At 38.3% G+C, this 16032-nt stretch overlaps 1 protein-coding gene across 7 annotated transcripts in view; it reads left to right on the top strand.

The window, feature by feature from the left end:
- The window catches only part of RAPGEF2 (Rap guanine nucleotide exchange factor 2), a 249602-nt gene that overhangs the window by 92910 nt on the left and 140660 nt on the right, over positions 1-16032 (top strand). For all 7 annotated transcript variants that reach the window (XM_047855792.1, XM_047855793.1, XM_047855794.1 and 4 more), the window contains exon 4: positions 9288-9371. In XM_047855792.1, coding sequence (XP_047711748.1) covers positions 9288-9371 — 84 coding nt within the window. The remainder of the gene's footprint in view (positions 1-9287; positions 9372-16032) is intronic.

Raw genomic sequence — 16032 nt, 5'->3', positions numbered from 1 at the left:
ATTTTTTAAATGAGTTTTATAAGTTTAAGAATGACTCCATTAATGAGGCTACAGAATTTTCAGCTTTACTAGTTTTTCAGTAGTTTTATGTTGTTCATTCTTCTGGTTAAGTGAAACATGATTTTTAGAAAATACAGGTCTACTATATTCCCAATATTTTCAAAATACTAATTTTCCCCCCAAATGAAGCTGAAATAGCCTTAGTATTTTCATCAGTTTTCAGAGTTCTTACTGATGATGCTTTCCTTTTTCATGGTTCCAAGCCCCTGTAATTGAGTTGCTAATGAATGCAGAATAAAGATTTTCTGAAGAACTTCATGTGAGAATGGTGCTTTTTTTCCCCTAGAGTTTTTATTTATAAAAGTGAAGTAATGTCCTTATAATTTAGAACTTTTAGGAAATAAAACAAAAAGTTCCCCTCTACTTTTTAAATGTGTTCTTTTCATAGGTATGGTAATTTATATATAACTAAATATTATTAAGTATATAATTTTATTATAAAATATTTCTTCTCTATGGGTTAAAAATATAAATGCTAAAACCTTTAACTCTTGGTAGAGCTCTTTCTAAAATAGGTTTTATATTTTATGCCTGAGTAAAAATGGTGTGGGCTTACCTTTCTTTTGACCTGATATTCTTAGGGTCACTTACAATGCTGTGTTGCCTTAATTAATCTTGTGAGTGTACTTTGTGCCATTGGCCATACAAAAATAAATAACACAAACAATACATATTTGGTCTTTGAACTTATAGCTAGCTTACCGCCCCATCAGAGGAGAAAAAATGAAAACAAAAACAAAACAAGTAATGATTAAACTTTTTGATAAACCCAGTACCAAAAGTGAGGTAATGCATTTGTGAAAAAGATTAAAATTATTGTGTATCAGAAAAGCCATCTGCATATTGGAAGGCCGCCATTGTTAGAACTTCTTTTTTAAGCCATGGAACACTTTGTTCATAGGAAATCCTATTTAGCTCAATAGCAGTAGCTATTATGGTTAGAAGAAGGTTGAACAGTGTGTAGTCCCAAGGGGCTCACAAAGTGCATATTCAAAACCTCTGATGTGAGCGAACTGCTGGATCCTGTAAAAGGATAGAGGATAATTTGCTGTAAATAAGTAAAGTTATTTTCTTGTTGGTTTTTGGCACAATTGCATATTTGAGAGTCAAATCTGAGCCCATCAGAAGAGTATAATGAAAAGTATAGGTGAGCAGAAATAAGGACCTGCACTTAAGCAGAGGGCTTTGATTGAGAGGCCTGGGGCTTGGGGGGTTGGGAGGCACTGAAAGAACCTGATGATAGGCTGTGGAGAAGGAGAATAGGAAGATTTTCTGTTTTCTGGTTTTATCCTCTTGTTGGATGCTAGTGCCCAGATAGTGGATGCAGAAAAAGAAACAGGCGTTTTCCTAGTTTTGGTCACTGTGGCTGGCCCTGTGGGATTCCTGGCTAGCTGTCTCCGGTTAGTTATTGGAGTTTTTGTTAGTCTTCATTTTATTTCCCTTTCTGGTGTTTTACCCCAGATGTGGAGCCGGTAACCCACATACAAGTGATAAGAATCCTGTCTCCATTTCTCTCAGATGCCAGCAGCTTTGTTGTTTGAATATGGCACAACATCCTCTCTAAAATATCCACAAAATGGGTATTTGATGTGTGGGGTCTTGGTGGTCTATAACTTCTCTATGATTGCTGTGTACCCACCTCTTCCCCGACTGGTCTTCCTAACCACTGTTTGCACACACTTCACTGGTGCTGGCATCACCCTTTCTTATTCACCATGACTTCCGTGTTCTTGCTTCTCTGTGTTCTAATGCCCTTGCTAGCGTTGCCCCAGAGAAAACACTGTAGAGGTGCCTCTTCGCATCCCTGGGTCACTTCTGACTTGTGCCAATGCCACATTGCACTTGATCTGCTAAAGTGGGAGGGATTCCTTCTTGGAGCTCCAGTGCCCTCCTCATGCCATATTTTGTCAGGGTCATCTTGCAAAGCGCTAATTTCTGGTTCGAAATTGTTTGGATTTTGCAAAGGTACCGTTCTTACCATTTTTTCAGTTTCTGTTTGTGGCCACCACCCCTCGCCACCTTAGATATTTATTTTGAGTTAAATATTACTCTAGGTATCCTTTGCCCACACCTGCCTCCCCCACTCTTGCCACTCTTCTTTTGTTACAAATCTTTCTCTCTCCTCACTTTGCCTTTATTTCCTATATTACCATAAGCTGCCATAAGCAGCCCTTTTGGGTTGATTGGGCTCCACAAAACTCGATTAAGTTTTCATATTGTATTAATAACTGAATAAAGTAGCCTTTTCATGTTACTTTTTTGCTCTCTTTTTTTTAATTTTTTTTTTCTTCAACTTTTTTTTTTTTTTTTTTTTTTTGGGACAGAGAGAGACAGAGCATGAATGGGGGAGGGGCAGAGAGAGAGGGAGACACAGAATCGGAAACAGGCTCCAGGCTCCGAGCCATCAGCCCAGAGCCTGATGAGGGGCTCGAACTCACGGAGCGCGAGATCGTGACCTGGCTGAAGTCGGACGCTTAACCGACTGCGCCACCCAGGCGCCCCACTTTTTTGCTCTCTAATAGCCATCTTTGCTGAGCTAAATAGTTTTCTTTGGGTGGTGATCAATGATTCTTTCAACTCCCTTGTCAACTTCAACTTGATCACTTGTATTAGCTTCCTGCTTTGTAAATAAGGAATGTGAACACCACACGCAGCTCTTTCATGTGGAGACATCGCCACCGTGTGGAATGACAGGATATTGCTAAGGAAGTTCTTTTAGCCTAGTTTCATTTTTCTGATTACTGGTAAATTGACATTCACATCTTTGACTTTCACTTTAAATACTATATCTGAGTTGGTGTGTATTAAATTACTAATTCATTAATAAAATAGCTGAGTGCCAATTAAGCATTGTGTAGTATATATATATTGGGGGTGCTGGTGAGTTAGAGGAGTTTAAAAGCTAATGGGGGATGACTCCTAAAATAAATATTATGACTGGCAACTGCTTAATGTGAGCATGTACAAAATGCTCTGGGAACTCAGGAGGAGAGTGACTCAATTTATTTGGAAGCCACTAAAACACTTCTCAGAGGAAGTGGTAGTTAGCCTGGAATTCAAAGGATGAGTAATAAGTTTACTAGATAAAAGGTACTGTTTAGAAGCTAGAACAGCAGGTTTGTCCAAAGGCCCTGAGGCTTTGGTGGGGAAAAAGTCAGCATGGCTGAACAGGTGAAGTTTGCAGTATAGGATATTTGGGGTTATGAGCAGAGGATAAAGTTGTACATTGGCCTTTTTAGAAATGGTCATAAGAGAGGAAAAGAGATGAAGAGAGCTAGTATTTTTTATGTACCTATTATGCAAGAACCTGCATATATACTGTTTTGTTAAATCCAAGTAACGTTGTGAAAAAGGTATTGGTAGCCCCATTTTACAGTTGCGGAACTAGAATCTTAGAATTTAAGTTCACCAGGATCACATGGCTGGTAGGAAAGAATATATGTTCCCAAACCTTTGTCCTTTGCATAGCCACATACTGCTTCCTTCACGTGCTTTGTCAAGGGGTTTGGACTTTCTCCTGTTAGGGAACCATAAGCAGAAACATGATCTGATTTGCCTGAGCAAATGATAACTAAAATGGTGCCCAGTTTCTACCTGGTACAGCACATAGTTCCGTCTAAAAGATTCAGTGTAGTTGGAGGAAGACATCTAAATACCTCAGGACTAAGAATTCAAAGAGAAAAATATAAAATAGGATGAAATTAGATGGGATAAATATTTTGGAATTTGGAAAACAGTGACTGAGAAGATGTTACTACAGGAATAGGGTTTGAGCCATTGCTTTAAGGTACAATGTGATTGAGAAGATGGAGAAGGGCAAGTATCTTGGACAGACTGGAAGAGGTGGGAAGGGACAGGCAGGAAAGGAGCCTCCCGGAAGTAATGGGTTTGTGTTGAGGAGCAGAAGGAAATAAGGTGGGGAGAGAAGGACAGCAGATTACACACTTGCCTCTTCCCTGTTATTCCAAGTCTACACTTGCCATTTTGGTTTAGTCTTGTCTTAAAGGACATCATTCATTTTTGATTACTTCAGAGTCCTTTTAATTGTACTGGGAGTGAATCAATCATGGTCCATTTAAATTTTTGTTTTGTTTGGGTTTATTCATTTTTTTCCTCGTTGATGAAATAAAAAACAGGAGGCTTTTAGAGTACCTTGTCACACAGCTAGGCTTTGTGGCTTTCATTTTGTCAATTGCAGAATGGGCTGTATTGGCATCAAATCGGTTGTCCAATATAGTTCTTAGTTTAGTCTAAAAAATTATAGGTCTTTTCTAAGTGTCCATCTTGGCTGATCAGAGAGACTTGTGAAGTACTACTTTGCTGTATGTTCCTTTTTAATCTTTAGGCCACTCTTTTCTATCCATCACTGGTGATGTTAAGTCTTAGGTTATTTAGAAATGCCGTCAGGTTTATTCCAAGATTCAGCTTTTTCCATTAGCTCATAATTTCAACCCTTGGGATATGCATGCATGCATGCGTGTGTGTGTGTGTGTGTGTGTGTGTGTGTGTGTGTGTGTGTGTGTACAGAGAGAGAGAGAGAGCATGAGAGCAAGCATGTGCATGCAGGGGAGAGGCAGAGGGTGTGGGAGAAAGAGAATCTTAAGCAGACTCCATGCCCAGCATGGAACCTGATGTGGGGCTCAGTCTTGACCATGAGATCATGACCTGAGCTGAAATCAAGAGTCAGATGCTTGGGGCGCCTGGGTGGCGCAGTCGGTTAAGCGTCCGACTTCAGCCAGGTCACGATCTCGCGGTCCGGGAGTTCGAGCCCCGCGTCAGGCTCTGGGCTGATGGCTCAGAGCCTGGAGCCTGTTTCCGATTCTGTGTCTCCCTCTCTCTCTGCCCCTCCCCCCTTCATGCTCTGTCTCTCTCTGTCCCAAAAATAAATAAACGTTGAAAAAAAAAAATTAAAAAAAAAAAAAAAAGAGTCAGATGCTTAACCAACTGAGCCACCCAGGCACTCCAAATTTAATTAATTAATTAATTTTAGAGGAAGAGCATGCGAGAGCATTGTGAGCAAGGGAGAGGGACAGAGGGGGAGAGAGAGAGAATCCTGAGCAGACTCCATGCTCAGTGCGGAGCCCAATGCAGAGCTCCATCTCATGACCCTGGGATCATGACCTGAACCAAAATCAAGAGTGGGATGCTTAACTGACTAAGCCACCAGGTGCACCCCCCCCCCCCCCACACACACACACTTAGCTCATATTTTTAAAACATAAAACAATTATTTGGGGAAAAAATTAAAACAACACTGTTGAATACAACACCTGCAACTTACTTGCATAGATATTGATAGAGTTGTACTTTTTTTTTTTTTCTTGTAGTTTTTCTAAAGATTTTTCAAAGTTGGCAAGCCTCATGCATAAGAATCACCCGGGATCTTTGTTTAAAAGGCACTGTGATGGATCTCCCACCTAGTGATCACAGATTGTGGGATTGGGTGGAATAGGTAGAGCCTGGGAGCATGCATTCTTAACCCAAGTGGTTCATAAGCATACCAAAGCTTGAGAACCATTAGGCAAAGTGAAATCCCAGTATTAGTTCCAGATAATTATTATTGTTATAGTCCATCTTCTGTTAGCTGGCTCCATGGAAAGCTGAGTTTACAAACCTTGCACTTATTTCATCCATAGCAATTTGTCTTCAAAATGGAAAGATACAGAATAACTAGAAAGCCAATGAATGTTGGTTATATTCTCTATGTCAAAGTTAATCTACACCATGGTACATGATAAAAAGCTCTGAATAATTATGTTTTTCAGTTAAAAATTTTTTCAAATTTTTATTTATTTTTGAGAGAGAGAGAGTAGGAGAGACACAGAATCTGAAGCAGGCTCCAGGCTCTGAGCTGTCAGCACAGAGCTCGATGTGGGGCTCGAACCCGTGAACCGTGAGATCATGACTGAGCCAAAGTCGGATGCCCAACCAACTGAGCCACCTAGGTGCCCCAGCTCTAGAATAATTATTATTTGCATTTCATGAGCATTGTTCATTTAATCCTTGCAGTCACTTTAGTAAGCTGCCAAGGCCACATAGCTGGTAAGCAGTGACCTACCTTAATTTTCTATTTTTCTAGATTTCAGTTCTCTTTGGTGATAAAGGGAATATTATAGGAGCACTTTTTACTTCACCTAAATTAGAATTTAGTAATAATATTGTCACTTTATGTTAAGAAAGATGAGTAAGTTTTTTCCCCCAAACTACGTAAATGATTGTAGATTGCAAAAGCCAGTGATTAAAATCTGGAGGGAAAAGGGTGTGAATTATTTCTGAAGTATTGTGCTTTGTATTCTCATTTGAGAAATCATTTAACTTTCATGGTTTCATTGGAACTGAACTCTATTCAATAATATGTCTCTGTACATTTTCACAAGGCATTGCCATCAAGGACTAAGTAGTTGTGAAATTGGTTAAGACTGGACTTGGGGGAAATGGTCAACTGCTGCTTTGTTTGTAAGCAAATAACAAAATGAAAATGATTACTTGATAGTCATTGGTCTTTTAAATATTCAGAATTGTAAATAGAATTTTTTGTCCTTTAAAAACTTTTGGAATTTATTTACATGCCCCCCAAAGGACAGACTTGGGGGAGATTGCTGAGGACACCCTTGCACACACATGTGATTCATTGTGATACAAGACAAGTGCAGCATACATCTCCCTGTTGTACTCTTTACAACAATGGGGTATGCTCTGTGTACTTCCTTTCCACCCCTTCCCCTGGCTAGAGTGTGAATATGGTGGTGAGGTTTGGAGTTGCCACCTTAGAATATGACATGGATGCTATGGGTTGGGGTGACTAAACCCCTCAATAGAAAGAGCCTAAGTTCTTCATACCATGGAACTGCTATATCAGCCTTGGGTCCTTGGTGCTAAGGCTGTTATAATATGTGTGAGAGAGAAATGAACTCCCTCGTGGTTAAGCCATTACTATAGTATTTCGTTTTTTGTTTTGTTTTAATAGTAGCTGAGCTTGTATCCTAATAAATTTGGCAAACTTGGCTGTGTAAAATAAAATAACTTACACATAGCAAAAAGCACAAAGGATAAAGCAACAGAGGAAAAAGGTATTCACAGCACATATTTCAAAAAGGTTAATTTTGGAGTGCCTGGGTGGCTCAGTTGGGCATCCAACTCTTGATTTTGGCTGAAGTCATGATCCTAGGGTCCTGGGATGGAGCCCCCACATCAGGCTCTGCATTGAACGTGGAGCCTGCTTGGGATTCTCTCTCCCTCTCCTTCTGTCCCTTTCCCCCTGCTCCTGTGCACGTGCACTTCTCTCTAAATAAAAAAGTAAAAGATTTTTAAAAAATGACTTTTTTTTCTTTTGAGAGAGAGCAAGCACATGCACATGAGCAGGGGATGGAGGGAGGGAGGGAGGGAGGGAGGGGGGGGGGAGAGAGAGAGAGAGAGAGAGAGAGAGAGAGAGAGAATCTTAAGCATGTTCCATGCAGGGACTCGATCCCACCACCCTGGGATCATGACATGAACTGAAATCAAGAATCAGACACTCAACCAACTGAGCCACCCAGGTGTCCCAAAAGGTCAATTTTTATAAAGAAATAAAAAAAAAAATAAGAAAAAAAGATGCTCTTGTAATAATAATAAGAAAAAGAAATGAAAAAAATTATACTAAGGTACCCTTGTCATTAAGCAGATTGGCAAAAGCCTAAAAGATTGATAAAAAGCCTCAATGGTAGAATTCCTCGTGCTCCCCTATGGCTTACCCCTCACCCGCTCTGCCTCAGCTGCACCGTCGTGTCGTCCTTGCTAGGCCATGTCAGCCTCTGCACTAACATTCTGGATCCTCCCTGCCCTTTGCTGGGAAGGGAAGGCTGGTCCCTTAGGAAGTCAGCTGGCTGTCAGCCCCTTCCTTTACTCAGATGTGCTCTTCTCATTGACACGTACCTTGCCCACCCATTTCCAGTGGTATCACCCCCCATTTTCCTTAACCTGTACTAATTTCTCTCCCCAGAGCACTGATTTATAATTTACCAATTTATTATTTTTATTGTTTATTATCTGTATTGTCCCACCAGAATATAAACTCCATGAGTGAAAGGGCCTTTTCCTTGTTGTTGTTGAGGTTCTCTGAAGTATCCTAAGCACCTAGAATAAGCCCTTATCCTAAAATTGTGAAACATTTGTTTGTTAAACAAATATAACAAACTGTAGTAGTAAGGCTGTGTGGAAGTAAGTAGGCAAATAAGTTGCTGAGCACCTGTGGAAGACAATTTGACATTTATCGTACCCTTTGACCCAGCAGTTGTATTTCTGGTTACTAGGTCCAGTCAATACTGTATGCACAAGGTTACCTAAAGCACTTTTTATTAACATATTTTTAAATAATTGCAAATGATTAAAAACAACAGAAATGACTGTCACTAGGGGTTGGCTAAGGCAAATATGGCACATCTGTAAGAAAGCCGGCTTCTCATGAAGAGATCTCTAAGAGTTACCACAAAGGAAAGAACACTATAGAGTATGCTATCTTTCCATAAGAAGAAAAACAGACCCCGGAGAGAATGAGAATATATGTCTACTCTTCTGTGTGTACACATAAAGAAATTATGAAAGAATATCTAACAAGCGTGGTAGAAAAATGTGCGAGCATGGTAGACAGAAAAAGGTTGGGAAAACCTGAGTTTCACTGATTACTTCTTTCTATTTTGTTTTATCAAGCAGGGAAAATATTTTCAGTTCAAAACATCCGAAGATAAAACTTAGGATGGTAGGTGCAGTAGGTCTAAGGAACATTACAATGTTTAAATATACTGATAAATATCTTTAGCTTATTTGGGAGACAAAAATAATTTTTAGAAGCTTTTTTTTTCAAGTTTGTTTATTTATTTTGAGAGAGAAAGAGAGAGAGTGAGGAAGGGGCAGAGAGAGAGGAAGAGAGAGAATCCTAAGCAGGCTGTGAGCACAGGACCCGATGTGGGGCTCGAACTCACAAACTATGTGATCATGACCTGAGCTGAAGTTGAGTTGGATGCTCAACCGACTGAGCCAGCCACCCAGGCACCCCGGAGTTTTATAAAAAGTAACTTAAAAAATGATTCCAATAGTCAAATAATGGTATTTTTATGTATGTGTTTTATGCTATTTCATTGTTCTTCATGGTTCTAAAAGAAACATGGGTACTATACTTTGTGCTATATATGTTTTAATTTTGTTGTTGTTGTCATAGATAATCATCTGATTTTGTTACCTTTTCTTTTCAGTCCTGATGATATTGGGACCTGCTGGTATATACTTCTCTCTGGTTCCGTGTTCATTAAGGAATCCATGTTTCTTCCAAGAAGCAGGTATTGTATAGACATTCTGTAATGGATTTTCCATGAAGCTTAAAATCTCTTTGTAGAATTGAGTTCCTTTGCAGAATTCTGTTGTTTCCTCTTCTGACAGAAAGCAAGAGACTACCTTGGGGCATTGATCTTTAAGAAAGGATTACTTTATGTTTAAACACTGTTACAATCTCTTTAACCAAGGGAAAGAACAAAAGACATGTTGATCACATGCCCATTTGTTATAGGAACACATCAGGCTAGTTTTAGGGCACATTTGTTCATTGGGAATAAAATCTGTCTCTATTAAAAGGCACTCTCATAAACATCTAAAGAGAAGCAAAGAAAGTTCATTGAGACCTCATGGCACTAGAAATAGAAAGCCAGGGACTATCGTTGACTTTTCTGCTTCTCGGGACCATATGGTCTCTCATTCTTGCATTTGTCTGTGGGCTGGCTCCCCGCTCTCTAAGGCTATTAATGTTTTTCTCCCTGTGATTTTGGCTTACAGGTGCTGACTATTGACTTGTAAGCTTATGTCCCTAATGTTTCCGTCATTTGACTGTAGTGTCTTTTCTTTGGATTCTTCAGGCTACAGTCTGATTGGCCGGGCTTGGGGCAGATATGCACCTCATTCCAATCAGCTATGGCCAAGGAGGGTTAGGGCTCATCTGTTACACACATATGTTCAGTTCCCTGACTGAAGGTGTCAGCCACTAAGTTTTACTAGTTATTTTTTACCCCAATTGTTTATTTTTCACAGTTGTATATTTTTATTTTGACTAAAGTTTAAAACACTTTAACAGATTAAATATCTTTATTTAAATTTACTAAATAAGTATTTAAATGGGCAAAATTTATTAAAACATAGTGACTGCTCCCCCCCCCCCCTTCTATAACTTCACTCTCTCATGAAAATATTTAACTGTATTCTTGATGAGTAATTCTGAATGGGTCAGGGACAAATTAAGAATCTATTTTAAAAACATGAACAAACATTTATAAAATGTCAGAGTCAGTGAGATAGGGAGAGGCAATTTATACATGCCTGGGTGTGGTAATAGAAGACACTGGGATGGCCTTTGGAGGTAGGGACTTGGGCAGTGAGAGAGTGCCAGAGGCGCATTGCATCTAGTGAAAAACAGTCTCTGGTGCAATTCCCATGCCTCTTTGCCCTCTGCTTCTCCGAGATCAGACTGGCAGGCATTATTCTCTTTGGAAAATAGCCCCATGAGGGAGAGAGGCTGGCTCTATTGCCTGTCTATTTGTGGTTGTTCTTATAGTAGCGATAGTTATAGTAATGGAAATAGCACTGGTAGTGGTAGTTGCAGTAATAAAGTGATGATGGAAAAATAGCTAAGGCTTTGACAGTGCTTTCTATTTACCAGCTCACCATTTTGAATATTGTGTGTGTGTGTGTGTGTGTGTGTGTGTGTGTGTGTGATCGTTTAGTATTGCAACTACCCTTTGAGGTAAGTATAATTTTCATCTGCATTTCGAGACTGAGGAAACTGTCAGTACAGTATGGTGGGTGATTGTGCCTCCTGGAATTCTGCCTGGGATGCTGGGAGTGAGCCCATGAACCAGCTCCTATAGTTCTAGGAATTCTGTTTCCCAGAGGAATGGAGAATTGATTAACGTTCTTGTCCTTCAAATACAGGAACTACTTACTTTTTGGTCTCTTTTTGGGGGCTCTAACTCTGTTTCTGAACTTGGATGAAGGTATAGTCAAACAATATTTAAGCGTTGATATATTTTTAATTATGTATAATTTTAATATAAAAAGTAATAAGTAGTGTGTAAATTAGCAAAGGTTAAAGAGATGGAAAAAATCACTTATAATCTCTCATTCAAAGTAATAATTCTGTAATACTCTATAGTGTTTTCCTATCTAGTCTTACATGTATGTGTTTCACATACTGAAGAGCATACTTAATCAACAATGTAATATCTTGTTTATTTCAATTAAAGAATATGTGTACATATAAGTGTTGCCTTGCAATATTAAAAGCTCTTTAAAAGGCTTGCTCTTTATGTATCTTGATGCCTGCTTAATTGTTCAGTTATTTGAACTTTCCACAGTTTAGTTAATAATTGTAAGGGTACATTTTTGATGGCTTTTCATTATAAATATTGCTTTAATGACTGTGATTTGAAATTTATGTATCTTAAAGGAGGACAGAGGTTAGTGACTTCATTATTCTATTGATGCAAGGTCTGTTATACAAAACAAATCTATAGACTGAGACCCTAGAACAGTGAAGGAGCCTGTGATGGTCTTTTTTCAGTACCAGCCATCATTAACTAGTCAAGTAACAGCTTGTTCTAACTTCTGGAAAGGGAACCTAATGTTCAGAAAACTGCTGTTCTGGAAGAAAGAGGACTTGTAGTTCAGACCTATTTTATGAACACATTGGACTCTATGCCTAATTATTTTAAAAGATGACATAAGTTACTCTTTCTCTGGCTGGATGTCAAATGCTTGCAAGCCAGTACTTTAATGGGATGAAGGAAGGAATGGTGTTTCAGTCTGAATGACAAGCTAGTACTATATATAGGCTATGTCTTCACGTTGCACCTGTGACATCTGCTCTAAGTTGTTTGTTTCTTTTGGTGATGTTGCCTTAGGAATAGTGTTCATACTGTTTTAATAGGAAGGAGTTTCTACTGGTGCTGTGCTAAAGGTTGACACTAGTAATGCATATATATTTATTTCTCCACAAAATATTGAGGTTTGATTAAAGAATAGTATGGTTGAGGTGTTAGTAACAATCTGGTTTTATAGAACTAGTTCACAGATGATTCTCCACATTTATCATATTTTTATCATGTTAGTCTGGAAATTGTTTATTGGTATATATAATAAGTAACCTGATCACTCATTTTGACAGCTAATTCACCCTGAACAGTTAGTTTTGAATCAAAATACTTTGAAGAATATTTTTATGTTTTTACCTAATTCTCATGAAATTGCTTTGACACCTGATTATCATCAAGTGAGAAGGATGATATACATTGCAAAAAATCTGCCATTTGGCTTCTAGGTTTCATTTGCTGTATTGAATTCCTTGATTGACATTGAGGTCAGCACTTTATGGTTTTTAAAAAAAAAATTTTTTTTTGTTTTCTTTTTAGATAAATGTTCTTTGGGTTGCATACCTTTATGTTGTTGAAACATGAATCATTTTCCCTGTTAAGAGTTATGACATTCACGGAGTCTATTAATTCGTTTGAGACTATCAGTGACAGCTTACTCACTTTTTTCTGTTCTAAGTAATTTAAGTGAAATGAATGTTTTTGTGAGTTTTATTGCAAATCTATTAGAAATATATCAAAGTTTGAAATGCTGGTATTTGTACAAATGGGAGTAATGTCATTTATAACGTTATTACATAAAATGTTGCCCCAATACAGGGCGAAACTCTTATGTGGAGTAAAAATTTGTAGTCCTGAAGCAATGTACAATTTATAGTAATGGTTTTCTCAGTCTTTTATTTAAAAATAAATTCAGTTTCTTTGATCAGAAAGGTGGTGAACAAAGGTAATTTAGCAATGCAACAAAGGTTATTGTCATTCTCACTTAGGAAGATGTCAGAGGAGACATTTGTCATAGATGAAGATAGAAACAGTGTAAATTGGATGTGTTTTTCCAGTCCTTTCAGCAGAGTAGCGGTAGTCACTGAGTTGTGCATGTTGTGTACTGCACAACTCAGCGATGTGCTGTTTTAACCACAGTAATAGACCGTGAAAAGCAGAGAGTGGTGAAATATTTTGAGGAAGGAGTTTTTGCCCCCTAACTTTTCCAAAGGCATCATTTGCAACAACAGTGGAGCTGGAAAGCAAGAGATGAAAACTGTCTCATCTAAAGTTGCAGGTTTAGAAGTGTTTTTCTTAATGTACTTTTGTTTATTCTACATAATGGGCAGGAAGGTAATAATGTTCATTGTCCTAATGTGTTCTAAATCAGTGTTATTTATGGAACTTTAATAGAAATTGTTGTATACTTAAAATTTTCCCACTTTTAAAATTTTCCCACTTTTAAAACTGTCCCATCCTACGAATGCTGAACCTATTTTGTAGTAAATTCACAATTTAGTAACTTGGATTGACATGTTATTTTAATATGTTAATCCAGGCTGCTGGGTTAAGCCAGGCTTCTGGCTTCTTTGGAAGGCTGAGAATTTTAGATATAGAAGATAGGCTTAGACTGTGCGTCTAAACTTTCCCTTGCTATTTGGATTGTTTGTTAGAGAAGAAGACAGTACCTACAGTGTATATTAACTCATAGAGTGGAATCTTTTCCTAGTAATTTATCAGTCATTTTACATTTATTTGCAAAAAACAGAATGCTAGATGTTTAAACATTACTGTCATACAGACTCTTTCTTTGAGTTTATGTTGATCATAATCCTGGGGGTGGGGGAGATCATTTTATTTAAAATGTTGAACCTGATTTTCTCAATAGAATCAATTTTATCATAGAAGCCCCAAGGAAGGGCCTTTTAGTAGAAATGACCATGCATCCCACCACATTCAAACATAAATAATGTTTTTATTGCTCTGGTAGCTAAAAACTTTCTATATTTTTTATATGCCGTGCAATTAGTAAACAAATCTCTTCATATCAGTGTGGCAGGGGCTATGAGTTTGAAGGAAAAAATAAGCCCGGGGTGGCCATACCCTAAACACTTCGAAGATGCCAAGAAATGGGTTGTAATCAAAGATGGGAGCCAGAGGACCTGGGGAGAAAAACCTGTCTATACAGAGGGCTGGAGGCTTCTAGTGCACGGATGCTAGGGTCCAGCTACCAGGTGGTCAGGCAGCGGACTTAGTGGGACAAGTAATCTGTACACTGTAAGTGTTGTGAGAAGTTATGTCTGCAACTGGCAAAGCCCTGTCCGTGGAAACTGCTGAACACTGAAATGCCATAAAAATTTAGGATTAGTTCATAGGCCTTTTTCATATTTATGGGTCATTCTGTCTCATTCTAAAGTAAGTTTGGTAGAGTTTAAATTTTGAGGCATATTTCCATGTCATTTCAAATAGTAGTTGAAACTTGCATTAAGTCCTGCTGTGTGGTCTCTGTAGTAAGTTCTGGAGTATGCAGAGGAAACAAAATGGTCTACTCCCTGCTGTCACATAATTTAGTATCTGGTTGGGGAGACGAGGCAGTCATATATGAAGCATGAAAAAATCGCATAGGTGTCGTTAAATAATACAGTGTAAATTGATGTAGCAAAGACCACACAAAATGCAAAAGACCTTCCAGGATTAGTGGTGTCTTAATGTATGTGGTAATGTGGAGTAGCTCTTAAGTGAATTCTGAGTTAGGTTTATGATTTAGATTGTTGGACAGTGGTTGGAAAGGAAGTCTGGACATACTAAAGAGCATGAGTGATGGCACAGAAATAAGATTGAAGGTGGGGCAGTTCATACATTAGCAATAGCTTGAGTGGAGTCACAAGAATAGGATCATTTATCTAGAACAGACATGCACTTTAGGGAGTGAACTAGTTGCAAAAGCATTGGTGATGGGGGCATTAATGAGAAGTCTAGTTTACAAAGCTGTGGAAGTTGGCTGGAAAGGCCAGGGTTGTTGGTAAGTTAGGTGTCAAGGAACGTTGGCAAGAGGTTAGGAGAAATGCACACATCATTTATTTGTATCATGTTGGCTGTGTCCATTTACAAGCAGTACTTCTCTTTCATTGATACCAAATATATCCACAATTTAAAAATTAAAATTGTGGTATGGTACTCTCAAACTCACATTTTAAATTAGAGCTGGCAGCTATAATGAGGATAAGTGGGGAAACAAGACATTTAACTAATCAGTTCTGAGAGGCTGAAATACTATTCTCATTATGATTCACATGACAAACAATGAGCTACTTGAGTTTAAAAATCACAGACCTACTTTCTGCTTGCCAGTGCTAGATGATAAGTTAATTGATTGCTCTGAAACTTGCTAGTTTTTTTTTTTTTTTTCCCCCAGTAATGGAAGAAGGTGAAACAGTGGAAGAGTGATTCTGTATTTATGTGGTAGGGACTGAAAACACAACTAACTATTCCTTATTTCATGTGAAGAGTCATATAGGATTAGAAAATCGTATTCTTGAAAGAGTACAAATGTGTTATAAGTCATATGATGCCTTATTGGAGATGGAATATGGCTTTAAAAAAATAACTCTGATGGGGTGCCTGGATGGCTCAGTTGGTTAAGCACCTGACTCTTGATTTTAGCTCAGGTCATGATCCTCAGGTCATGAGATCAAGCCCTACATGGAGCTTGCTTAAGATTCTCTCTCTCCCTTCCCCTCTATCCCTCCCTGGCAATCCTTTCTCTCTCTCCCTCCCTCTCTCTCTCTCTCTTAAAAAAAAAAAAAAAAAAAAAAAGAAAGAAAGAAAGAAAAAAAAAGAAAAAAAATTGCTTATAAATGTTATGAAAGGGTAACTTTATTAGACATTAAGTGTATCCAGATGGCATGAAAGTAAGGTGAGGATCAGAGCTCTGGAGATTGTACATTACAGGTAAAATTTACCTTCAGTTATTAGCCAAATCACAACAATGGTGGTATAGATTAAGCATGGAAGAGAAATTGTGGTTAGTGAAGAAGGAAGGGGGGGAAAAAGGTATAAGTCATCTCAAAACTGCTCTCATTGGGTTTTTAAGGTAATGTATTGG

The sequence above is a fragment of the Prionailurus viverrinus genome, chromosome B1 (genome assembly GCF_022837055.1).
Source record: "Prionailurus viverrinus isolate Anna chromosome B1, UM_Priviv_1.0, whole genome shotgun sequence".
Taxonomy (NCBI): Eukaryota; Metazoa; Chordata; class Mammalia; order Carnivora; family Felidae; genus Prionailurus; species Prionailurus viverrinus.
This window is presented reverse-complemented; position numbering and strand designations above follow the sequence as displayed.